General features: G+C 43.3%; 1 protein-coding gene across 8 annotated transcripts in view; it reads left to right on the top strand.

The window, feature by feature from the left end:
• BLNK (B cell linker) overlaps nt 1-23,505 on the top strand; it is a 144,329-nt gene that overhangs the window by 65,090 nt on the left and 55,734 nt on the right. Inside the window, exon 4 of one of the 8 annotated variants that reach the window (XM_077822654.1) lies at nt 11,473-11,655. The exons of 6 other annotated variants lie outside the window; for them this stretch is intronic. In XM_077822654.1, the coding sequence (XP_077678780.1) occupies nt 11,609-11,655 (47 nt within the window). In that variant the 5' untranslated portion in view covers nt 11,473-11,608. Of the gene's footprint in view, nt 1-11,399; nt 11,656-23,505 lie in introns of those variants that run through there. One more of the 8 variants, XM_077822656.1, reaches the window with a different exon arrangement.

The following is a 23,505-nucleotide window of genomic DNA, read 5'->3' as shown; positions in this document are numbered from 1 at the left end:
GAAAGAGAATGCCAGGTTCCAACTATGAAATAATATTCTAATCATCTACTCCCAACCAAGAGTATAAAGTAACTATAAAGTAACACTAGAGAGTAAATAAGAGCATTAAATGCAATGTGTAAATTAGTTTCTTTCTGAAACAGAGCAGTGCGTGATTTCTTGGTATTCTCTATGACAGTACTGTCAACTCCATGCTTTCAGAAATCACAATACTGGCTTAAAAATCATGAGATTTTTCAAAGTATTAAATCTGGAGTTCTTTTTATTTATCTTCTAGTTTCTAAACTTTTAGGGTATGCTTGGTTCATATTTTACAATGAAAAGTGAGACTCTCACCTTATAATATCACTCCAGGAGCCAGGACTTTAAGAAAAACACCAAATACTGTGAGACTCATGAGAGTTAGCAATACTCATTTGTTTATATTAATCTGGATCACAATAATTTATACTATTGTGTATCACTGCAGAGCTACTCATGAAAATGAAGTGAAGGTCCTAACATACAAAACCAAGGTATTGGTTAATTTAGGGAGTTTTATTTTACAATGTATTGACAAAGCAGCAAAATGTATTACTACTGAGTAAGAAACCTTGTTTATGAACTGTGCATTGTAAAGTATTATTAACTTCAATGGAAAGCAAAGGAAATAAAATACACATCCAGTGTAGACGGTCAGATACAAACGTAGAATCAAGGAAATTCTTAAATCTTAATTCATCCTCTTGTGCCTGATACTAATCGGCATCTGAAATTTATCTGGGGCAGATTCCGTATGACTATGGATTCAAAAGATGACCTAATAAAATACAGGGTAGTGACAGTGCTTGAATGAGAATGTCATCAGAACCACACGAATACCACAAAGGTTCATAGATGTGCAAAAAAGTACAGATACAAAGCAAGAAAATAGAGTCTACAAAGACAATTTATCAAAAGGGGTAAAGCAATCTCAAGAATGTGACTTGTAAAAAAAAAAAATAATAATGCACAAGCAGCCATCCTAGTGCATTGATGACACAGCAAACAAAACACAAAGCAAAACCTGCACTGTTTGTGAAATGAGACATGACAATAGCAAATGCCCAGCATATGACACCATCCACAGAAACTTGTGACAAATCACTGTGCCAAGGCTTTGCATCTTCTATGTCTATCATATCAATGCAAAACAGCAGCCACGGAGGTGGTTTTGTTGTTTCTATTACCACGAATATAACAAAACAGCAATTCTGGAAAGAGACCAAGGCCATATCTAAACTACAGGTGCTACAGTGCTGTAGCTATGCCACCGAAGTGCCATAGCACAGACACTTCCGACAGTGATGGAAGGGGATTTTCTGTTGCTGTAGGTTACACTCCTCCCCAAGTGGTGGTGGTCGGTCAACAGAAGCATTCTTCCTTCAACCTACCCACATCTACACCAGGCATTATGGAAGTATAGCTATGGCAATCAGAGTGTGAATTTTTCACACCCCTGAGCAACATAGTTATGTCAACCTAAATTTTAAGCGTAGACCGGGCCTTAATGCCAAATAGATGAGCATCAGTAAGTGCATTAGGCTGAAAAATCTTCTTCTTCATCATGCAATACAGAGAAGTAAAACCACAGTCACTCAAAACCAAGAGTCAGAGTAGCAGCCGTGTTAGTCTGTATTCGCAAAAAGAAAAGGAGTACTTGTGGCACCTTAGAGACTAACCATTTTTTACCTTCAGTCCTTTTGGTATGATGTCCGTCTGTTTGCATTTGGAAAGGAAGATGATGTCTGTCTGTATCTGTACAAGTTTTTTCATGAAGTTGATAGATTTCCACTCCTTACGGCTAAATGCAGTGGTTAGTCTCTAAGGTGCCACAAGTACTCCTTTTCTTTTTACAAAACCAAGAACAAACTATACGATGCCACTATCCTCACACACAGTGCGAGTTACAGGCTGGCACCAAAGAAAAGCAACAGGTTAGAATTTCTGTGCAAATCACACAGGACAGGAGCCATTTCTGCTGTTAAACATAAGTGTCTACATGAGTCTAGTGACACTACAGCCTGATTCTCAATGGCCCCTTTACCCCTTCTGGCAGTATAATAGGACCATAAAGTGGTTCTGCATTTAATTAATTTACAACCCCTTTAAGTCCTCTTTACACCATCTAAGTCATGTACAAGGGCTTTGATTTCCAGTATAGCACTGATACAGTAAGCCCACATGCAAAGGAAATTGGTTCATAAGAACATATAATCTAAAGAGGCATCCCAGAGAATGGTATACTAGACCACTATAATGATGTTTCTCAAGGGTTATGAAGCCGAGAAATAGACAAGACTGTTCAGCAGGTTCAACATCAGCCCTCTCCTGAGAGATACTGCATGCCCTCCATTCTCATTGATTTCCACTCTACCAGATGTGATACAAGTGATGCCAGCAAGACTGGGCTCGGAGCAGTCCTACCAAGGAGGAAGATCATGTGGCATGCTCCTTATCTCCCCAACAGAATGGGATTTGCACCAATTGAGGCAACATGAATTCCAACTGCATTTTCATGTGAAAAATCCAATCAGCATGTTCAAAGAAGAGAAAATATCCAAGTGGAAATCAAGCATAAATTGTTGGAGAGTTTTCAGGAAGTTACAGTTGTCAGCACTAAAAGACCTTCAGTTCATGATAATGAGATTGCTACCACCACCTAGATGTGCACCTACAAAAAGAGTTATATCTTGGCAGATTCTTATCCAAAGCAGCCATAGCTAGACAAAAACTACAAAAGAAAATAGATACAGCTTCAAACAAGCCCACAAAGCACAAAGAGTGCAAAGAGCCCTTTAGCAAACATTATAGGGCAAAGGCTAACAACTATTAAGACCTGGTTGTTTTGCCCCGGAAAATACTGGAACTATGGAGGTGAGCTTAGTGTACAGGATATCATCATTGTGAGCATAGTGGCAGCATGAGACTTCCAGCATATAACATCCTTGGTATTTCTATACATTATAGGATAGATGACAATTTCCTACCTCAAACAGTGTTGCAGCCAACACAGGGGAATTCTTTATTAGGCCTTGTCTGAACAGATAAAGAGGAACTGATCAAAGAACGAAAAATTAATGATAGTTTAGGTACAAGTGATCATGATTTGATCCCATTTATAATGAGCAAGCAGAATGAAATGCAGAACAGTAATATATATATACTTGGTGCTTTTATAGGGCCAATTTCACAAAGCTGAAAATAATTATGACCCAAATCAATTGAGAGGAAGAATTTAATCAGAAAAATGTTCATGATAATTGAGAAATTATTTAAGAACACCTTACTAGATGCCCAAAAAAACCAAAATCCCATAAATGAGGATGAAGGCAATGCTGGTTAAAAAAACTGACCTCGTTTAGAGGAGAAGAGAAGGCAGCTATAAAAAAAGTAAAAAATAATATATAACAAATGGAAGAAAGGGAAAATTAATAGTAATGAATTTAAATCAAAAAGAAAAGGAGTACTTGTGGCACCTTAGAGACTAACCAATTTATTTGAGCATAAGCTTTCGTGAGCTACTGCTCACTTCATTGGATGCATACTGTGGAAAGTGTAGAAGATCTTTTTATATACACACAAATCATGAAAAAATACCTCCTCCCACCCCACTCTCCTGCTGGTAATAGCTTATCTAAAGTGATCACCCTCCTTACAATGTGTATGATAATCAAGTTGGGCCATTTCCAGCACAAATCCAGGTTTTCTCACCCCCCAAACCCCCCTCGCCCACACACAAACCCACTCTCCTGCTGGTAATAGCTTATCTAAAGTGACCACTCTCCTTACAATGTGTATGATAATCAAGGTGGGCCATTTCCAGCACAAATCCAGGGTTTAACAAGAACGTCGGGGGGGGGGGGGAGGAAAAAACAAGGGGAAATAGGTTACCTTGCATAATGACTTAGCCACTCCCAGTCTCTATTCAAGCCTAAGTTAATTGTATCAAATTTGCAAATGAATTCCAATTCAACAGTTTCTCGCTGGAGTCTGGATTTGAAGTTTTTTTGTTGTAATATCACAACTTTCATGTCTGTAATCGCGTGGCCAGAGAGACTGAAGTGTTCTCCGACTGGTTTATGAATGTTATAATTCTTGACATCTGATTTGCGTCCATTTATTCTTTTACGTAGAGACTGTCCAGTTTGACCAATGTACATGGCAGAGGGGCATTGCTGGCACATGATGGCATATATCACATTGGTGGATGTGCAGGTGAACGAGCCTCTGATATTATGGCTGATGTTATTAGGCCCTGTGATGGTGTCCCCTGAATAAATATGTGGGCACAGTTGGCAACGGGCTTTGTTGCAAGGATAGGTTCCTGGGTTAGTGGTTCTGTTGTGTGGTATGTGGTTGCTGGTGAGTATTTGCTTCAGGTTGGGGGGCTGTCTGTAGGCAAGGACCGACCTGTCTCCCAAGATTTGTGAGAGTGTTGGGTAATCCTTCAGGATAGGTTGTAGATCCTTAATAATGCGTTGGAGGGGTTTTAGTTGGGGGCTGAAGGTGACGGCTAGTGGCGTTCTGTTATTTTCTTTGTTAGCCCTGTCCTGTAGTAGGAGACTTCTAGGAACTCTTCTGGCTCTATCAATCTGTTTCTTCACTTCCGCAGGTGGGCACTGTAGTTGTAAGAATGCTTGATAGAGATCTTGTAGGTGTTTGTCTCTGTCTGAGGGGTTGGAGCAAATGCGGTTGTATCGCAGAGCCTGGCTGTAGACGATGGATCGTGTGGTGTGGTCGGGGTGCAAGCTGGAGGCATGTAGGTAGGAATAGCGGTCAGTAGGTTTCCGGTATAGGGTGGTGTTTATGTGACCATCGTTTATTAGCACTGTAGTGTCCAGGAAGTGGATCTCTTGTGTGGACTGGACCAGGCTGAGGTTGATGGTGGGATGGAAATTGTTGAAATCATGGTGGAATTCCTCAAGGGCTTCTGTTCCATGGGTCCAGATGATGAAGATGTAATCAATATAGCGCAAGTAAAGTAGGGGCATTAGGGGACGAGAGCTGAGGAAGCGTTGTTCTAAGTCAGCCATAAAAATGTTGGCATACTATGGGGCCATGTGTGTACCCATAGCAGTGCCACTGATCTGAAGGTATACATTGTCCCCAAATGTAAAATAGTTATGGGTAAGGACAAAGTCACAAAGTTCAGCCACTAGGTTAGCCGTGACATTATCGGGGATAGTGTTCTTGATGGCTTGTAGTCCATCTTTGTGTGGAATATTGGTGTAGAGGGTTTCTACATCCATAGTGTCCAGGATGGTGTTTTCAGGAAGATCACCGATGGATTGTAGTTTCCTTAGGAAGTCAGTGGTGTCTCGAAGGTAGCTGGGAGTGCTGGTAGCGTAGGGCCTGAGGAGGGAGTCTACATAGCCAGACAATCCTGCTGTCAGGGTGCCAATACCTGAGATGATGGGGCGCCCAGGATTTCCAGGTTTATGGATCTTGGGTAGTAGATAGAATATCCCAGGTTGGGGTTACAGGGGTGTGTCTGTGCGGATTTGATCTTGTGCTTTTTCAGGGAGTTTCTTGAGCAAATGCTGTAGTTTCTTGTGGTAACTCTCAGTGGGATCAGAGGGTAATGGCTTGTAGAAAGTGGTGTTGGAGAGCTGCTGAGCAGCCTCTTGTTCATATTCCGACCTATTCATGATGACAACAGCACCTCCTTTGTCAGCCTTTTTGATTATGATGTCAGAATTGTTTCTGAGGCTGTGGATGGCATTGTGTTCCACACGGCTGAGGTTATGGGGCAAGTGATGCTGCTTTTCCACAATTTCAGCCCATGCACGTCGGCAGAAGCACTCTGTAGAAGTCCAGTCTGCTGTTTCGACCTTCAGGAGGAGTCCATCTAGAATCCTTCTTTTTGTAGTGTTGGTAGGGAGGTCTCTGTGGATTAGTATGTTGTTCAGAGGTATGTTGGAAATATTCCTTGAGTCGGAGATGTCGAAAATAGGATTCTAGGTCACCACAGAACTGTATCATGTTCGTGGGGGTGGAGGGGCAGAAGAAGAGGCCCCGAGATAGGACAGCTGCTTCTGCTGGGCTGAGAGTATAGTTGGATAGGTTAACAATATTGCTGGGTGGGTTGAGGGAACCATTGCTGTGGCCCCTTGTGGCATGTAGTAGTTTAGAAAGTTTAGTGTCCTTTTTCTTTTGTAGAGAAGCAAAGTGTGTGTTGTAAATGGCTTGTCTAGTTTTAGTAAAGTCCAGCCACGAGGAAGTTTGTGTGGAAGGTTGGTTTTTTATGAGAGTATCCATTTTTGAGAGCTCATTCTTAATCTTTCCCTGTTTGCTGTAGAGGATGTTCATCAGGTGATTCCGCAGTTTCTTTGACAACAAAAAAACTTCAAATCCAGACTCCAGCGAGAAACTGTTGAATTGGAATTCATTTGCAAATTTGATACAATTAACTTAGGCTTGAATAGAGACTGGGAGTGGCTAAGTCATTATGCAAGGTAACCTATTTCCCCTTGTTTTTTCCTCCCCCCCCCCCCGACGTTCTTGTTAAACCCTGGATTTGTGCTGGAAATGGCCCACCTTGATTATCATACACATTGTAAGGAGAGTGATCACTTTAGATAAGCTATTACCAGCAGGAGAGTGGGGTGGGAGGAGGTATTTTTTCATGCTTTGTGTGTATATAAAAAGATCTTCTACACTTTCCACAGTATGCATCCGATGAAGTGAGCTGTAGCTCACGGAAGCTTATGCTCAAATAAATTGGTTAGTCTCTAAGGTGCCACAAGTACTCCTTTTCTTTTTGCGAATACAGACTAACACGGCTGTTACTCTGAAATCTGAATTTAAATCAGAAGTTAGGAAGTATAGAAAATCAATAAGGGAAACAAAGGGACACAGGGAGAATTAAAGACGATAAGAAGGAGGTTCTTAAACATAAAGAACACTGACAATGGTATTGGTCTGTTACTTGATGTAAATAGTAGAATTATCAATAATAATGAAAAAAGGCAGAGTTGTTCAATAAATATTTCTGTCCTGTATTTGGGGAAAACAGCAGATGATGCAATTTCATCATATGGCGATAACACACTTTCCAGTTCACTAATGTTCTCTAGAGGATGGTAAACAGAAGATATAGAGTTAGACATTTTAAAATCAGCAGGTCCAGAGAACTTGCGTCCAAGAGTTTTAAAAGAGGTGGCTGAGGAGCTCTTTGGACCAGTAATGTTGATTTTCGATAAGTCTTGAAACACTGGGGAAGTTCCAGAAGATTGGAAGAACACTAATGTTCTGCCAATTTTTTAAAAGGGTAAACAGTATGACCTGAATAATTATAGGCCTGTCCACCTGAATAATTATAGGCCTGTCCACCTGAAATCAATTCCAGGCAAGATAATGGAGTGTCTGATACAGGACTTGATTAATAAAGAATTAAAGGAGGGTAATGTAATTAATGCAAATCAAATGGGTTTATGGAAAATAGATCCTATCTAACTTGATTTTTTATGAGATTACAAGTTTGGTAAATAATAGTGTAGATGTAATATACTTAGACCTCTGTACGGTGTTTGGCTTGGTAATGCATGACATTTTGATTAAAAAGCTAGAACAACATAAAATTAACATGGTACACATTAAATGGATTAAGAGCTGGCTAACTGCTAGATCTCAAAATGTGACTGTAAACAGGGAATCATCATCATCATCAAGTGAGTGTGTTTCCATTAGAGACTCATAGGCATTGTACACTACTTAACATTTTTATCAAAGACCTTGAAGAAAAACATATAATCATCACTGATGAAGTCTGCAAGTTACGCAAAATTGGGAGAATGGTAAACAATGAAGAGGACAGGTCACTGAATCAGAGTGATTTAGATCACTTGGTAAATGGGTGCAAGCAAACTCTATGTGTTGTAATATGGCTAAACTTAAGTGTATAAATCTAGGAACAAAGAATGTAGGCCATACTTACAGGATGGGGGATTCTACCCTTGAAAGCAGTGATTCTAAAAGGAATCTGGGGGTCATGGTGGATAATCTGACCATGAGCTCCCAATGCAACGCTGTGGCCAAAAGGGCTAATGGGATCCTGGGATACATAAACGGGAATCTCAGGTAGAAGGAGAGAGGTTATTTTACCTCTTTATTTGGCACTGGTGCGACTGCTGCTGGAATACTGAGTCTAGCTCTGGTGCCCACAATTCAAGAAGGATGTTGATAAATTGGAGAGGCTTTAGCAAAGAGCCAAGAAAATGATTAATGGATTAGAAAATATCCCTTATGGTGATAGACTCAAAAAGCTCAATTTAATTTAAAATAGAGAAGATTAAGAGGTGAATTGATTACAGTCTGTAAGTATCTACATGGGGAATAAATATTTAATAATGGGCTCTTCAATCTAACAGAGAAAGGTATAACATGATCCAATGGATTGAAGTTGTAGCCGGACAAATTCAGACTGGAAATAAGGCATAAATTTGTAACAGTGAGAGTAATTAACCATTGGACCAATTTACCAACTGTCATGATGGATTCTCCATCACTGACAATTTTTAAATCAAGACTGAATGTTTTTGTAAAAGATCTGCTCTAGGAATTATTTTGGGGAAGTTGTATGGCCTGTTCTACTCAGGAGATCAGACTAGATGATCCCTTCTGGGGTTGGAATCTATGAATCATATATATAGGCAAACCAATCATTGCATCCAAGGCTACGCAAAGAGTCACTCTCACAGACATACCAAAGCAACACTAAGATAGACCAGCCTGGGTCTTGCATTGGAGTAACCCTGTTTATGCATGATAAAGAAGCAAGAGGTTTTGTTTGTTTGTTGTTTACCTAGAAATATCAGGAATATCAAGTTGAGCCTTCCCTGGTTTTGTTGGAGAAGCTTTTGGGAGGGTGAAGGGCATCCTCAGAATATTAATTAAGATCTCTCCCACCTCCATAGATGGGATGGGGAGGCCGGATCTTTAATACAAATGATAAGCTCTTTGGGGCAGAGATGGTCTCTCTTTGTTCTGTGTTTGTACAGCACCTAGTGCAATGGAGTCCCCATGCATGATTAGAGCTCCGACCTATGCGCCTTGGTAATACAAATAATAAAAATAATTTAAAAGCCAATAGGCTAGTCTACAGAAGTAGTACTGATGTAATTAAAGGTGTGATGTTGCATCAATTCAATTATTCCAGCGCAACTTTGTGTATGACCACTACAGGTATATCTACCCGCGGAGACCATAGTGACCCAGCTCTGTCAGCATAGCCCTATAGTGTAGACACAGCCTACACTGATGGAAGGAATTTTTCTGTCAGTGTAGGAAAACTGCCTCAACATAGCTGCATCTGCACCAGGGCTTTTGTCAGCATAGCTATGTCAATCAAGGGGGTGTTTTTTTCACAGCCCTTACTTATGTAGCTATGCCAATGTAATTTTTCAGTGTAGCCCAAGCCTGAAACAGGCTAACTCTGGTTTACAGAGGTTTATCCTGCTCCATCTGGTTTAAGAGTTCTAAATCAGGGTTTCCTCAGTTTAATTAAATCAGTGCAACATCCCACCTCTAGTTAAATAGTCGCAACTTCTCCCACGCCAGATCACCTCTTCCCCCCAACACTCGTTAGGTATTGAAATGGTGTTTTAAATAGTTTGACTCAGGTCTGCATCTGAAACTAAGGTCCACCTAAGTGAAAATGGGACACCACACAGGGCTAGCCCAAGTCTCCCCTCCCCCTTCCCCCATCCTATGCAGGGCTGGCATTGCTGCTTGCCCAAGCCCCCCCTTGCACAGAGCTGGTAGCGCTGAGCGTCTCCCCTCCCAGCTCCCTGGGTATGGCTGGCCTCAGCCCCTTGCCCAAGCCCACATAAGGCTGGCCCAAGCCGCTTGTCCCAGCCTCCTCGCCCCACCCCCCGATCCCCACTCCACACAGGGCTGGCCCAAGAAGGCTGGTATTGCCACTTACCCCCTTGAATGTTCCCCTGCACCCTGGTGGGGGGGAGGAGGGGCATGCCTCACTTTTTTAGCAAAACTGGGCATTTGTCCTGTTTGGTTTTGCCAGCTGATCATCAGTTGGCAAGAGAAAACAGGACAAATGCCCAGTTTTGCCCAAAAACTGAGATGTCCAGGTAGGGTGACCAGATAGCAAGTGTGAAAAAAATTGGGAGAGGGGGTGAGGGGTAATAGGCACCTATATAAGAAAAAGCCCCAAATATCGGGACTGTCCCTCTAAAATCAGGACATCTGGTCACCCTACATCCAGAATAGGGCTTAAAAATGGGACTGTCCTGGCCAAAACGGGACATATGGCCACCCAACCCCTGAGAGACGTAGTTAAACTGACCTAACCCCTGATGTAGACGCTGCTAGGTTAATAGAAGAAGTCTTCCATTGACCTAGCTACCACCTGTCAAGGGGGTGGATTTACTACAGTAATGGAACAATCCCTATGTCGCTGTAGCAAGTGTGTCTACACTGTAGAGTTTGTAATGTAGACATACCTTTGGGAAAGGTTTCAGAGTAGCAGCCATGTTAGTCTGTATCCGTAAAAAGAACAGGAGGACTTGTGGCACCTTAGAGACCAACAAATTTATTAGAGCATAAGCTTTCGTGAAGTACAGCTGTAGCTCAGGAAAGCCTATGCTCTAATAAATTTGTTGGTCTCTTAAGGTGCCACAAGTCCTCCTTTGGGAAAGGGAATTTCAGGGAAACTGTTTAATTTCCAGTCGCTTGCCTCTAGTCCTCAGTCACCTGAGAGTCTTCCAGGGTAAACAACACTTTCCTTCCCATTATACCCCATAGTAAGATCCTCCCCACTCCTCTGAGCTTTTAACAGCCACGTTGCTGCAATCAGTCCTCACAGGGCAGCCCCAACTCTGAATTCCATTGTTCCTCTGTGGTGGTGTTGACACTGAGCCTTGTTTTGGAATGGAATGGAGTTGTGAAACACCCATTTAACACTTAGCAGCGGCAGGCTACTCGGGAAACATCACCACCTTAACCTGAAAGGGGGGGAACAGTTGCAGACATATCTCTCTGGCTGTTTGGAGTAGAGTCCAAAGGAAGCTACAATGATGCCAAACCGAAGCAACAGCATATGCATAATTTGTCAGGACACTGAGCAGGATCGTCCCTTCCGATAGCTCGCCTGCACTTTTCTGCGACCAGGAAGTGGCCAGCATGGGGCAGAGAGCAGGCGTCTGTGGTGTAAGTGTTATATTTTCCAGTCATGCCATCTGATTAAAACACCAGCTGCATGTAAGACACAAAGAGGAAGTAATAGAGAGAGACTTGAGACACATTCAATTTCAGGGGAATTTGCACGCCCTATAGGTGTCGGTCATCACATTTGCATAACATTCAGGAGTCAAAGCAAGTCGCCTGGCTGGCTGTGTGTGTCACATGATGAACTAGAAACATGAAACTCAAATATGTGCTCAGGCAAGTTTTCAGGTCTCGTAATAAATTAGTATTCTCCTTCCCACAACGTAGAAACCAGGCAGAGATAACCCGTGGGATTCTATCTCAGGTCAACTGCTCGGTATAGCGCTCCTTCTTACGAACATAAAAACCAGCACGTGTTCTCGTTAAATGATCACTAGTTTACCTGATACTATCAACACGGAACATGGACAAGTTCAGTAAGATCACTGAGCCAGCTGGTCAGAAGCTAAGGTACGATTTTTTTTTTCCTTTTACATTTCGTTTGTTATGACTCACTCTGTTCCTTTAGTGCTGTGCCCGGTCAGAAGACAGACTGGGTTTGGAAATGGGAAATGCACACTGTTCTAGACTCTGTTAATACAGGACTGTGCAATTCCAACAGTACCTGTTGGGTCGAATGCACCTGCCATCACTGAGGCTTAAAATGCTGACAACTAAAAAGGAGTACAACCGATAAAGTGAAGTGTATGAAGGGAAGTTTAGATATAAAACAAAAGCATTTTCTTCCTCGGTAAAATTAAAATCTATTTCAGCATTCTGCAGGCACAAGAAGTTAAGCAGAATATTGAGTATAAACGAGGGTCATTATCTGTATACATCGCTGCAAAAAGAGTCAATAAAATAAACACAAAACAATCATGTGAATCACACTCAGAGACAACTCAACTGCTTTCACAGCAGGCACTGCCCGTGCTACTTTTATTCCCTGTGAAAAAGCAAACTGCTATATTTTTGTTTTAAAGGTTTTGTTTAAAAAATCATTAATTCACCATGAGCCTTAAACACATTAGTAACATTTGATCAGGAGTTTGTTTATGCACAATAGATTTTGTATTAAGAGGACTCTCCTGTTTAACTTCTTTGGTATCTTCAAATCTTCAAAAGGGACAGTGTTGTGTAGATAAACAGGAAGCATAAACCATTCTGAAAATAGCACACTTTTAAGTACAGGGTGTTGGGGAAGAAGTAGGACTAGACTATTACAAGGTAGTATTTTTAGGGTGACTGGATAGCTCAGGATTTGTACACTGGAAATGGCATCTAGAGACAGGCGGGAAATAGTTTTCCCATCCCATGAACATTTTTGAAATTTCAAAACATTTTCCTGCATAGGACAGAACCAAAACCTTTTGAATTTTTTTCATTTAAAATGGGGAAGAGAGAATAAGAGACCCCCAGAATAGCCAATAGCCTGATGGTTGCTAGGGCACTCATCTTTTACTCATGTGGGGGAGTCAGGTTCAAGTCTCTGACATCCCAGGTGAGTGCACTAGCCCCAAGTTAGAGTTAGCCTCTCTCTGACCCTATGAATATTTAGGTATTGAAACAAAGTGGAACAGTTCCAAGAAGAGGCATTAAGCGAGACTCACCCACCAATAGCCTGGTGGTTAGGAGTCTCACCTCGGAGATAGGAGACCCAGGTTTAAGTCCCTGCTCTGAATTAGGCAGTGCCCTAACCAGGTATTAGCTATCCTGGGGATGTCTGTCTCTCTTTCTTGAGAAGCTTTTGTTGAAACTCAGATGTTTCTATGAAAACTTTTGGTTTTGACTAACTGGTATTTTCAGACAAAAAACATGATGTTGAAAAATTTCTTAATGAACTACAATGGAGTCTTAAGCTTTTAAACAAGCTGTTTGATTACAGCCCAATTTGCTAACTCCTGCTCCCCATTCTGTTGGTGGAAGAGCTGGTGAGCCTAACAGAAGAGGACACAGGCTATATCATCACTGCCAAAAAAGGAATGTTTTTACATGGAGATAGCCAGGTTAAGATAGCTATCACAATGTAAAATCCTGGTGGAGACAAGGCATAAGAGTTTTTACTCCCGAGCAGTTAGACAAGGCCATCTCCAGGTGGGGGGATAGCATTGACCTCAACTAGTTATGCTGAGCTAAAAATTAGCTGTGCCGTGTTGCCACAAGGATTTCACTGCAAATTAGCTATCTCAATGTAAAAACCAATTTTTTGCAGTAAAGACATAATCATAGAGGTTCCCACACACACCATTACATAAGATTAAAGTAGAATTTCCTTCAAGCACTAGAAGGAGGTGCCAGCTGCCATGCTAACCTGGGCACGATGGCAAGTTAATTATTTATGTATCTATTGAAAGCCCATTATGTCAGGAAGAGATGTCATTTCCTCCCTACTGTAGCTTCAGCCAGGCTGGCTCAGCTTCTGTTTCTCTCTCTTCAGCATGTCTTGTTTTAATGATGTCCTAGCATAGATAGTGGAAGGAGACTCGGCTCCCTTCTGATACCTCACAGTATTAAGGCTGCTTCTTCTCCCCTTCGCCTCCTTATGGCCCGTACATGTCTGACCAAAACCCTAACTCAAGGAACTTAAGCATATATCCAGGGCCGTCCTTACCCATATGCAAAGTACGCAAAATTTCCTGGTGCCTTACGCAGCTGCATGCTGCTCCAGCCCCTGCCTCTTCCCCATGGCCCCCACCACTGCTCCGCCCCAGCACCGCCTCTTCCTACCCCTGCTCCGCCCCAACCCAGTCCAGCCCCCACTCCACCCCTTCCCCAAAGCCTCCGCCCGGTCCCTGCCTCTTCCCAGCCCTGCTCCGCCCCAGCCTCACCCCACTCCACCCCTTCCCCTGAGGACAGCAGCAGGGGTTGGGCACCCTGTACTCATCGGGTAGCAGTAAGTGCAGCAACCTGGCCCCAGCACGCTCCATGCCGCCAGTGAGTGCTGCGGGGCGGTTCCCCCCGCCCCCCAAGCCCCAAGGCTGGGAGCCAGGGGAGCAGAGCACAGTGGGCTGGGGCCGGGTCACTCCACTTCCCGCCGCCCCGTGAGTGCGGGGTCGGGCCCACCCTGCACTCACCGGGCAGCAGGAAGTGGAGTGACCCGACTCCAACCCACTCCGCGCCACTGGCTCATGCTGGGGTGCCATTCCCCTAGCCTGCTCCTGCCCCTTCCCCCCACCCCCCTGTCTCCACGGAGGCCTGGGGCCACACACACTCTCCGCAGGGGGGCTGCGTAGGGCACCAAAATGGCTAGGGACGGCCCTGCATATATCTACCTTTAAGCATGTGAGTAGTCCCATTCTAAATGCCCATGCTTAAAGTACCTTGTTGGATATGGGTCCAGATATTTGACCATATGGTTTTAATAAAACTTCAGGCTTTGCTAATTTTTTAGCAATGGTTGCTATAACTGCGTTGCTGGCTTTGAAAGAGAAACCTGCCCAGATTTAAGAGGGATGCCACAAGCACAACAAAGGATGAACATAATGGAGCTGCAGCCATTGCCTCACCCAAGAGTAGTCAATTATTTTTTGTAAGGGTCCAAATTTCTTGGTCAAGGTCCAGACTTCAGAGAAAGTCTGTGGTGTGATTATTTTTCACACCACAGTAACAATAATGATAATAATAAGTAAATAAAAAGATTTTGTGACCCATACAAAAGCATCTGGCGGTCCAGATTTATCCTGCAGTTCACCTATTGACTACCTCTGGCCTAGGGTGACCAGATAGCAAATGAGAAAAATCGGGAGGGGGTCGGGGTTAATAAGTGCCTAAATAAGAAAAAGCCCCAAATATCAGGACTATCCCTATACAATCAGAACATCTGGTCATCCTATTCTGGCCTCACCCTTTGACATAATCATCCATTTACCTATTTTGTCACCAGCTCATACTACCTGGTATTATCCCTGGTGTGTTGGCAATACAGTTGATTATATAGTAGGATCTCTCCTTGTTTCTCCTTTGGAAAAAATATTTTCCCCAGCATTTGCACTGAATGTTACACTGGGGAGATATTTGCATTTGAAGTCTAAGCTTTCTTCATGTGCCAATGATTGCAGAGACAAAAAAATCCTACAGAAACAAAAAGAAAAGGAGTACTTGTGGCACCTTAGAGACTAACCAATTTATTTGAGCATAAGCTTTCGTGAGCTACAGCATCCGATGAAGTGAGCTGTAGCTCACGAAAGCTTATGCTCAAATAAATTGGTTAGTCTCTAAGGTGCCACAAGTACTCCTTTTCTTTTTGCGAATACAGACTGACATGGCTATTACTCTGAAACCTGTCATTATACAGAAACAAAGTTCCACTTGTGTAATTATAGTCCATTTTCTAAGGCAGTTTTCTTAAGAGTTAATTCAATAGCTGCAAGAATCCAGGTGCCTTTAGTGCTGTACCAGCATTTGTTTGTGCCTAAAGCTTCAAGCTTAGGAATGCAAGTCTGAAAGGTTTGATTTTGTGAACTGGGTTTGATAAATATCAACATGAGCTTAACAGCTTCTCGCCAGTGGTGTATTTTTTATTATATCTGATGTATCTCTTTGTTGAAATCATTTCATCAGCATCTCTGGGCCTGTATTTTTAGCTCACTCATCTCCTTCACTTATCTGGGTAAGGGGGAACTAAGGGAGAGTCACCACGTCTCTTCACCCGGCATGTTGTAGAATTGGACATGGTGCTTGCAACTGTGAGAGTCATTCACTTTGTCGTCTGTTTCATATCATTTAGGTCTGAATGCAGACACTTCGTAGAATTCTACCTTTATTATTTTTATAAAGTGTATTGTGGATGCATGGGATTATACTTTGATAAACTGTCTGTATTTATTGTCATTGTCTGAGTTGCCAGGAAATCTTGGACTCCAGAGAGACTGAGAGTTTTTGTCAGGAGAGGAATGAATTATGTAGCATAGACAAAGGATCCGATATTTTTTACAGCAGCATTTCCCAAAGCATGGGGCACCAAAGACCAGCTGGAGGGACATGGAACAGTATCCGTGCAAGTGTCCGCATGCTGCCCAGCTAATATGGTGGGTAGTGCATCCGGACTCAGCTTTCAAAAGTTAAGGGATTGCTGCTGCATAATCAAATTGGTCCATAAGCAGATATACTGGTAAACATGGGGAACAGTCAGCAAAGCTTAAGTGCAGTTAGCAACTCAAAGACGTAGCACCAAACTTTCAGAACCCCAGCAATAGCTTTCTGGTTCAAGTTCTTTAGCCAGACTTTAGAGTGGTAGCACGAGGAGTCCTTGTGGCACCTTAGATGGTTCTAACCCAGGGAAGCTTATGCCCAAATACATTTGTTAATCTCTAAAATGCCACAAGGACTCCTCGTTATTTTTAGCCAGACTGATCCTGCAACTTCTGCTCCTACAAACTATTTCCAACTGCGGTGTGACTGTGTGCTAACTCGGCAAATATATTACAAGCACAAAACTTTAAAATGGCACCTTGACATTTAGGACCGGTTTAAATGTAACAATTAGATTGACCTGGTTATGTCATTCAGGATTGTGAAAATTTTGCACCCTGTGCAATGTAGTTAGGTCGACCTTACCCCCACTGTAGATGCAGAGCTGGCTACTGCCTCTCAGAGAGGTAAGCTCTGCATCTGCAAGGACTCCTCGTTATTTTTAGCCAGACTGTGATCCTGCAACTTCTGCTCCTACAAACGATTTCCAACTGTGGTGTGACTGTGCACTAACTCGGCAAATATATTACGAGCACAACCTTCCATCAGTATAGGAGACATCTAAACTACAGCAGCACTGCTGCAGTGCCATAATTATGCCATTCTAGTGTAGATATACCCTAAGTGCCATGAGATCTTCATCTTTCCCCACCTTTTTTGTTCCTCCAAATGCCTTGCAATGTAACTTAAAATCACCACCTCCAACCACTGCTCCCAGGTATTATTTGAAAGCACCATGAAAAGTATTTCACTTTGTTCTGGGGTTGGTTTTACAGTTGCTTTGCAATACAAAAGATAACCTTATTGGATTTAGCATTCCCACTTAAACATACTGGATGAAATTCTGACCTTATTGAAGTCAGTGGGAGGTCACCTAAGAGCCTGAGTGTCTGCTGTTAATGGCCCATCAAGTTTTAAAGTATTTGTGGTCCTCACCAGTTTTTTACTGACCTAGAAGCCTTGGAAGTGGCTTAGATTAGAGTATTTCAGGAAACTATTAGTTTTACAGTTTTCCCTCTTCTGCTTCACTAAGTTATTCCTCTTGAACGTGCAGAGCAGAAAATGAACTCATTTGGGAATGAAGTGACATTTTATTGTAAATCAGCACCAACTATGTTATCCTCTACAGGATACTTTATTACAGGGAGCAGTTTTCTTTTTGAGAAAAAATCAGTTGGGAATATTAGGATATGTCTACACTACAGTTTATGTCGGCATAATTTATGTCGCTCAGGGGTATGAATAAACCATACCGCTGGCCAACATAAGTTACACCAACATAAGCACCAGTGTGCACAGCGCTATGCCAGTGGGACAGCTTCTCCCACCTCTCGCAGGGGCTGGAGTAGTTAAATCAATGGGAGAGCTCCCTCCCTTCAGCTTAGGGTGGCTACACTTACATTTTATAGTGCTCTAACTTGCTGGCTCAGGGGTGTGAAAAATCACCCCCCTGAGTGCAGCAAGTCTGAGCGCTTTAAAGCGCTAGTGTAGACAGGCTCCGAGAGCTGGGAGCCGCGCTCCGAGCACTCAAAGCTAATCCCCTCGTGGATTACCAGGAGTTCTGGGAGAGCTTTCTCCCAGCGCTCACGTGCGACCACACTCACACTTCGAAGAGCTGCCATAGGAGCGTTCCCGCAACAGCGCTTTGAAGTTTGCAGTGTAGCCATGCCCTTAGAGAGCTTACAGCAGCGCAGTTTGAGAAAGTGATGGAAATTTCACTAGTTAAGTTCTTGTAAATATTAATAATAGTCATTTAATCAAGTTATGTAATCAACCTTTGACATACAACGTTTCATATTTAGAAAAAAAAATACCTGGAAAGGTTGCAAACAGGGATAAAACTGTTGATCTGCCAAGTTGCTTATTATGTACATGGTCCTATGTAACTCACAGCTTCAGAATGTGCCACAAAATATACACCATCAGAGATTTCAGGAGCAGATTCTAAGCCTCCACTCATCTCATTTCTAGCCATTATGGTTGCAAAGACAACCTTCCAAATGTAATCAGTGCTTGTTGCCCGAGTCTGCAGAAAGCATAAAACAGCAGCTCTAAAAGAAGTATGGATTGCATCATCCATCTGAAATATGTAATAACTCTGAAACCTAAAGCTTGCTTTGTCAGCATTAACTGTTTCATTGCTCATCATTTTAGGCAAAGCACCCAGCAATTGTGCTTATCTACTGTTGTCACACGCATCAGCAGATATTAAAGCAGTGATGCAGCTAGCTGCTATCAAGGGTTGCTGGGATGGGGAAACTAGTTCAACTTCTCTCCATCCCCACACCACCCACAACAAAGTCTCTTTTGACCTTTACCACCATGATGAAGGGAGAAAAAGAGATTAATTTCCCTACCACCCATCTCACCTCCTCCACTGCCAAAAGCCTCAACTGCCTCCTGAGTTCCCAAACCATCTCTGTGCCTTCCTGGGTGCCAAAAGCCCCAGCACCCACTCCCATTCTTGCTTTCCCCTGGCTGTTTCCACCAGGCAGTGACATGTTGACAATATAAAAAAAAAGCTGTGGCCTGTTGAAAATTGTAGTGCAGCCAGAGCCATCCCTAGGGCACAGCGAATGGGGGCGAACACCCTGGGCCCCGTGCTTCGTGAGAAGGGGGCGGGGAGGTGAGTCCTTCCACCAACCTCCCCGTCCCCTCAGCACCTCCTGCCCAAAGCACCTCCCAGAACCTACCACCGATCAGCTGTTTTGCGGCATCGGGAGGCTCTGGGGGGGAGGGGAGAACTGGGCCGGGGAGGGGTGGGGCCAGGCCTTGGCGGATCCGGCAGGGTGCGGGGGAGCATCCCCTGCAGATAGAAACTTGGCACCTATGTCCCGGGCCCCCAAAGCCCCCTAGGGACAGCCCTGAGTGCAGCATAATATAAACCGACTAATATTATAATAAATCATGTGGGGGCAGCATAGAAATATTTGGTTTTTTTTAAATCCACCCAAAACTCATGAATATTTCCCAGTCTGCCTCACTAGAGATGTTGTTCACAGGATGTAGGCTCAGTTTGCCATAGAGTATACAGAACTCTGATTATTTAACTTCTGTTTCCTTTAGCTCTTTGTGATTTCTAATCAGCTAGTGAAACTTCATCCTATTTGGCTTCCATGCATCTTATCTCACCCACTTCAGCCTCTATAAAATACTGTTGTAAAAATCACTTTTCTGTCAAAGTTCAAGAACTGTGTGACTTTCATATGTAACCTTTCTGCCAGATGGAGTCGGCAGCACCAAGGGCCAGGTTCAATATCTAGGATTTCTCTTAAAAATACAGAACAGAACGGTTCAAGCCCCCATCCAGTAGTCTAGGAAAACCTAACACCACTCTCGGGAGCCTCTAAGAGGCATACTTCCCACACGCAAGCATTGAGTCTGAGGATAACAAAAGAGAACTTTTACTAAAAGGGAAAGGGAACCTCCCCAACCACATTCAAGAGCATGGGACCATAACCAAACCCAACCCCAAAGCCTATTGGGCAGTGTCTTTTGCCTCAATGTCCCACCGTACAGTGGGAAAGTCCAATGAACGAAGGTCCCTTTAAACACACCATTCCACTCTCCCTCTGCTTCACCTGACTCACAATTGGCTGCCCTTGGTTAGGGAATACCTGGAGTTTAGAGGTGCACTCACAGGGTTCACCTCCCACCCTGAGGTAAGGGGGCAGGAGGTTGAGCAATGCCTCCACGGCTGCTTCTGCAACTGTCTCTCTGCCACCGCTAACCACTATTTCTCTGCTGATCCCCACTTGCTGCTTCCGCTACATTACATTCTGAGATTCCTCTGCTTAGCCCAGCTCTTCGTGATTTCAGCTCTCAGTAATTTCAGCAGGTAGTGAGGAATCTGTCAGGTCAGGCTGTGCCTTCTACTGTAATGAGAGTAGATGGTACTACCTAAGGCTCATCAACTTTCTGAGTAGCCCAGGAGGGTGTAAGGCTAAAGGAGCAACCCCGACAGAAAAGCTCCCCTGCCCTGTGGGTGAGTGCAGGAGAATCTAAAGCTATGAGAGTAAACTCAGACAGAAAATCTGGAGGGGAGCCCCAAAGTCAATCAGGTACTACATTTTAATATCTTTCTGGCAACGCCTGCAGCGGATCGGGTACCAGGTGTATTGGTTCTTCCTCTCCTCTCGATTTTATCGGTGATGCCAAGAGGGAGGTCCTGATGCATGGGCAACTCAGGGCCTCCATATCCTCTGCCCAGGCTTGAGCCCAGGAGAGGTACTCCAGCTTCGCCTTGAGCGTCAACACAACACAGGAGACAGCAGTCACCAGTTCTAAGCTCTTACTTGACTGGCGTAGAGTTGAGCACCAGGGGCTGACTCCGACGGTGGGAGAGATCATTATATGATATCTCACTAGACAACCACAGCCCACCATAAAATTGGGCAGCCTCCAACAATAGGGTGTTGTCCCACCACAGTCTGCCTGCTTGGATGCTTGGAGCTTAGAGTTTTATAACTTGACAAGTGGACTGTAACCAACACACCAGGCAAATCAAGTAAAAGAAAGAAAACTTCTTTAAAGATAGGGTGCTGGAACATTCGCACCATGGACAACTGGATTATCTGAGGACCTTCAACAGATCAGTGATGCACACAAAACTGCCATGATCAATGACGAGCTGAAATGGCTCAGTGTCGATATTGCATCCAAGAAACACAGCTAGCATCAAGAGGATCACTCAAAGAAAAAAACGACTACACATTTTTCTGGCAGGGGAAAAGCACAGAATAAATGCAAGAGCACGGAGCGGAATTTGCCATCAAGAACTCATTTCTGGGGATGATTGAGCTGCCTACAAATGGATCAGAGAGCATTTTGGCACTATGCTTGTTTACATCTGAGGGCCCAGTCAATCTTGTGAGTGTGTCTGCCCCAACACTCTCCTCATCTTCTGACATCAAGGACCAGTTCTACAACCAGTTGAACATCACCATCAGCAAGATTCCAAAACACGAATATGTTTTCCTACTAGGGGACTTCAGTGCAAGCATGGGAGCTGTTCATGAACCAACCGTCTTGATCAAAACAGAACTAGTATGATGAATGGAAACAGTCAGAGACTGCTAGAATTTTGTTCCTATTACTACCTCTGTGTAACAAACTCATTCTTCCAGACAAAGCCGCAACACAAAGTATCTTGGAAACATCCCAGATTTGGCCACTGGCACCAACTGGATGTTATTATCACAAGGCATACCAATCTTAACATCGTCCTCATTATCCATAGTTAACAAAGTGCTGACTGCAACACAGACCAATCTCTGGTATGCAGCAAGGTCAGACTTAAACCAAAGATAATACATAGATCTAGAGAAAAAGGATGTCCTCATATTAACATCAGTGCTATAGCAGACCAAGAAAAGTCACAGCAGTACAAGAACATACTATAACAAGCCCTTGACACCAGTTATTGTGCCACACACACACACCTGAAGTGGGAGCAACTGAAGAACACAATCTAGGATGCAGCTCTGTCAGTCTTTGGGAAGAAGGAAAACAAGACCAATGACTGATTTGACACATATTCCAGTGTGTTGACACCAGTCATAGAGGCCAAACACACAGCCCAAACCAACTACAAGAGAGACCCAAATGAAAAAAACCTTACAAGCATTGAGAGTGGCAAGAACCAAGGTACAACAAACTGCTCTTTGCTGCGCCAATAACTATTGGCTGCACATATGTGAAAGCATCCAGGTAGGAGCTGATGCAGGCAACATCAGAAACATGTACGATGGGATCAAGAAAGCCTTGGGTCCAACTTCAAAGAAGACAGCCCCATTGAAATCAACAATTGGGGAAACAATCACCGATACAGGGGAAATCACCAATGCAGGGGAAATCAATACACCAAGCAGATGAATCGCTGAGTAGATCACTACTCTGAGCTTTACTCTCATGAAAAATATTATTATGGATGTAGCCATCAGTGCCATCAAAAGCCTTCCTGTTATGAACCAACTTGACTATAAACCAACTGTCAAGGAACTTAGCCTTGCCATAGATGGCCTCCCCAATTTAAAGGCCCCCGGAAAAGACTGCATACCGTCTGAGGTCATAACATGCAGAAAACCTATTCTACTGCAACATCTTCACAAGTTGCCCTGCCTGTGCTGGAAAGGAGGCGAAGTACCAGAAGAAATGAAAGATGCCAACATCCTCACTCTATAAAAAAAAAGGGTAACAACTATCATGGCATTTCCCTTCTTAGTATTATGGGAAAAGCCTTTGCCTGAGTTGTCCTGAACAGACTTCAGACCCTTGCAGACAGAATTTATTCTGAATCAGTGTGGCTTCAAAGCTGAAACGTCTACTATCAACATGATCTTCTCACTGAGATAACTACAAGAGAAATGCAGAGAACAAAAAAAGGCCCTCTACATAGCCTTCATCAATCTCACAAAGTTTTTTGACTTTGTCAGTAGAAGTGGACGATTCACACTTCTAGAAAAGATTGGATGTCCCCCCACCCCCACGCTCTTAAGCGTGATTCAATCCTTACATGAAAACATGTATAACACAGTCCAATATGATGGCTCAGCCTCTGAAGCTTTCCAGATTTGCAGTGGAGTTAAGCAAAGTTGGTACTTCCCCATACTCTGTTTCGGATAATTTTCTCTCTGCTACTGAAACAAGCTTTTGGTTCCTCAACTGAGGGAATCTACTTTCACACAAGATCTGATGGAAAGCTATTCAATCTTGCAAGACAGACCTAAAACCAATACTCAGGGGGCCCTTATCCAACACCTCCTCTTTGCTGATGACACAGCAGTGACAATCCACACAGAAGCTCATCTTCAAAGCCTTATGGACAGTTTTTCCACAGCCTTCCAAGACTTTGGGCTTACTATAAGCTTAAAAAAAGATTAACATAATGTGCCAAGGAGTTTAGGAAGCACCCTCCATGAAGATCTACAACTATGAACTTGAAGTGGTGAACAAGTTCACATACCTGGGGTTCAGGACTGTTGTCTGCAATGGGTCTCAGTACTGGTGCAAACAGATCTTACCTCACATGATTTGTGCACCATGTATGCAAAGGCAGTTAGTTGCTACACTTCCATTGCTAAAGGGTGAAAGACCAAAGAAAATGCTAATCTACTCCCAGTTCAAAGCAAT

This window comes from Eretmochelys imbricata, chromosome 7 (assembly GCF_965152235.1).
Source record: "Eretmochelys imbricata isolate rEreImb1 chromosome 7, rEreImb1.hap1, whole genome shotgun sequence".
Lineage (NCBI taxonomy): Eukaryota > Metazoa > Chordata > Testudines > Cheloniidae > Eretmochelys > Eretmochelys imbricata.
Note: the sequence above shows the minus strand (reverse complement) of the source record. Positions and strands in the feature narration are given on the sequence as shown.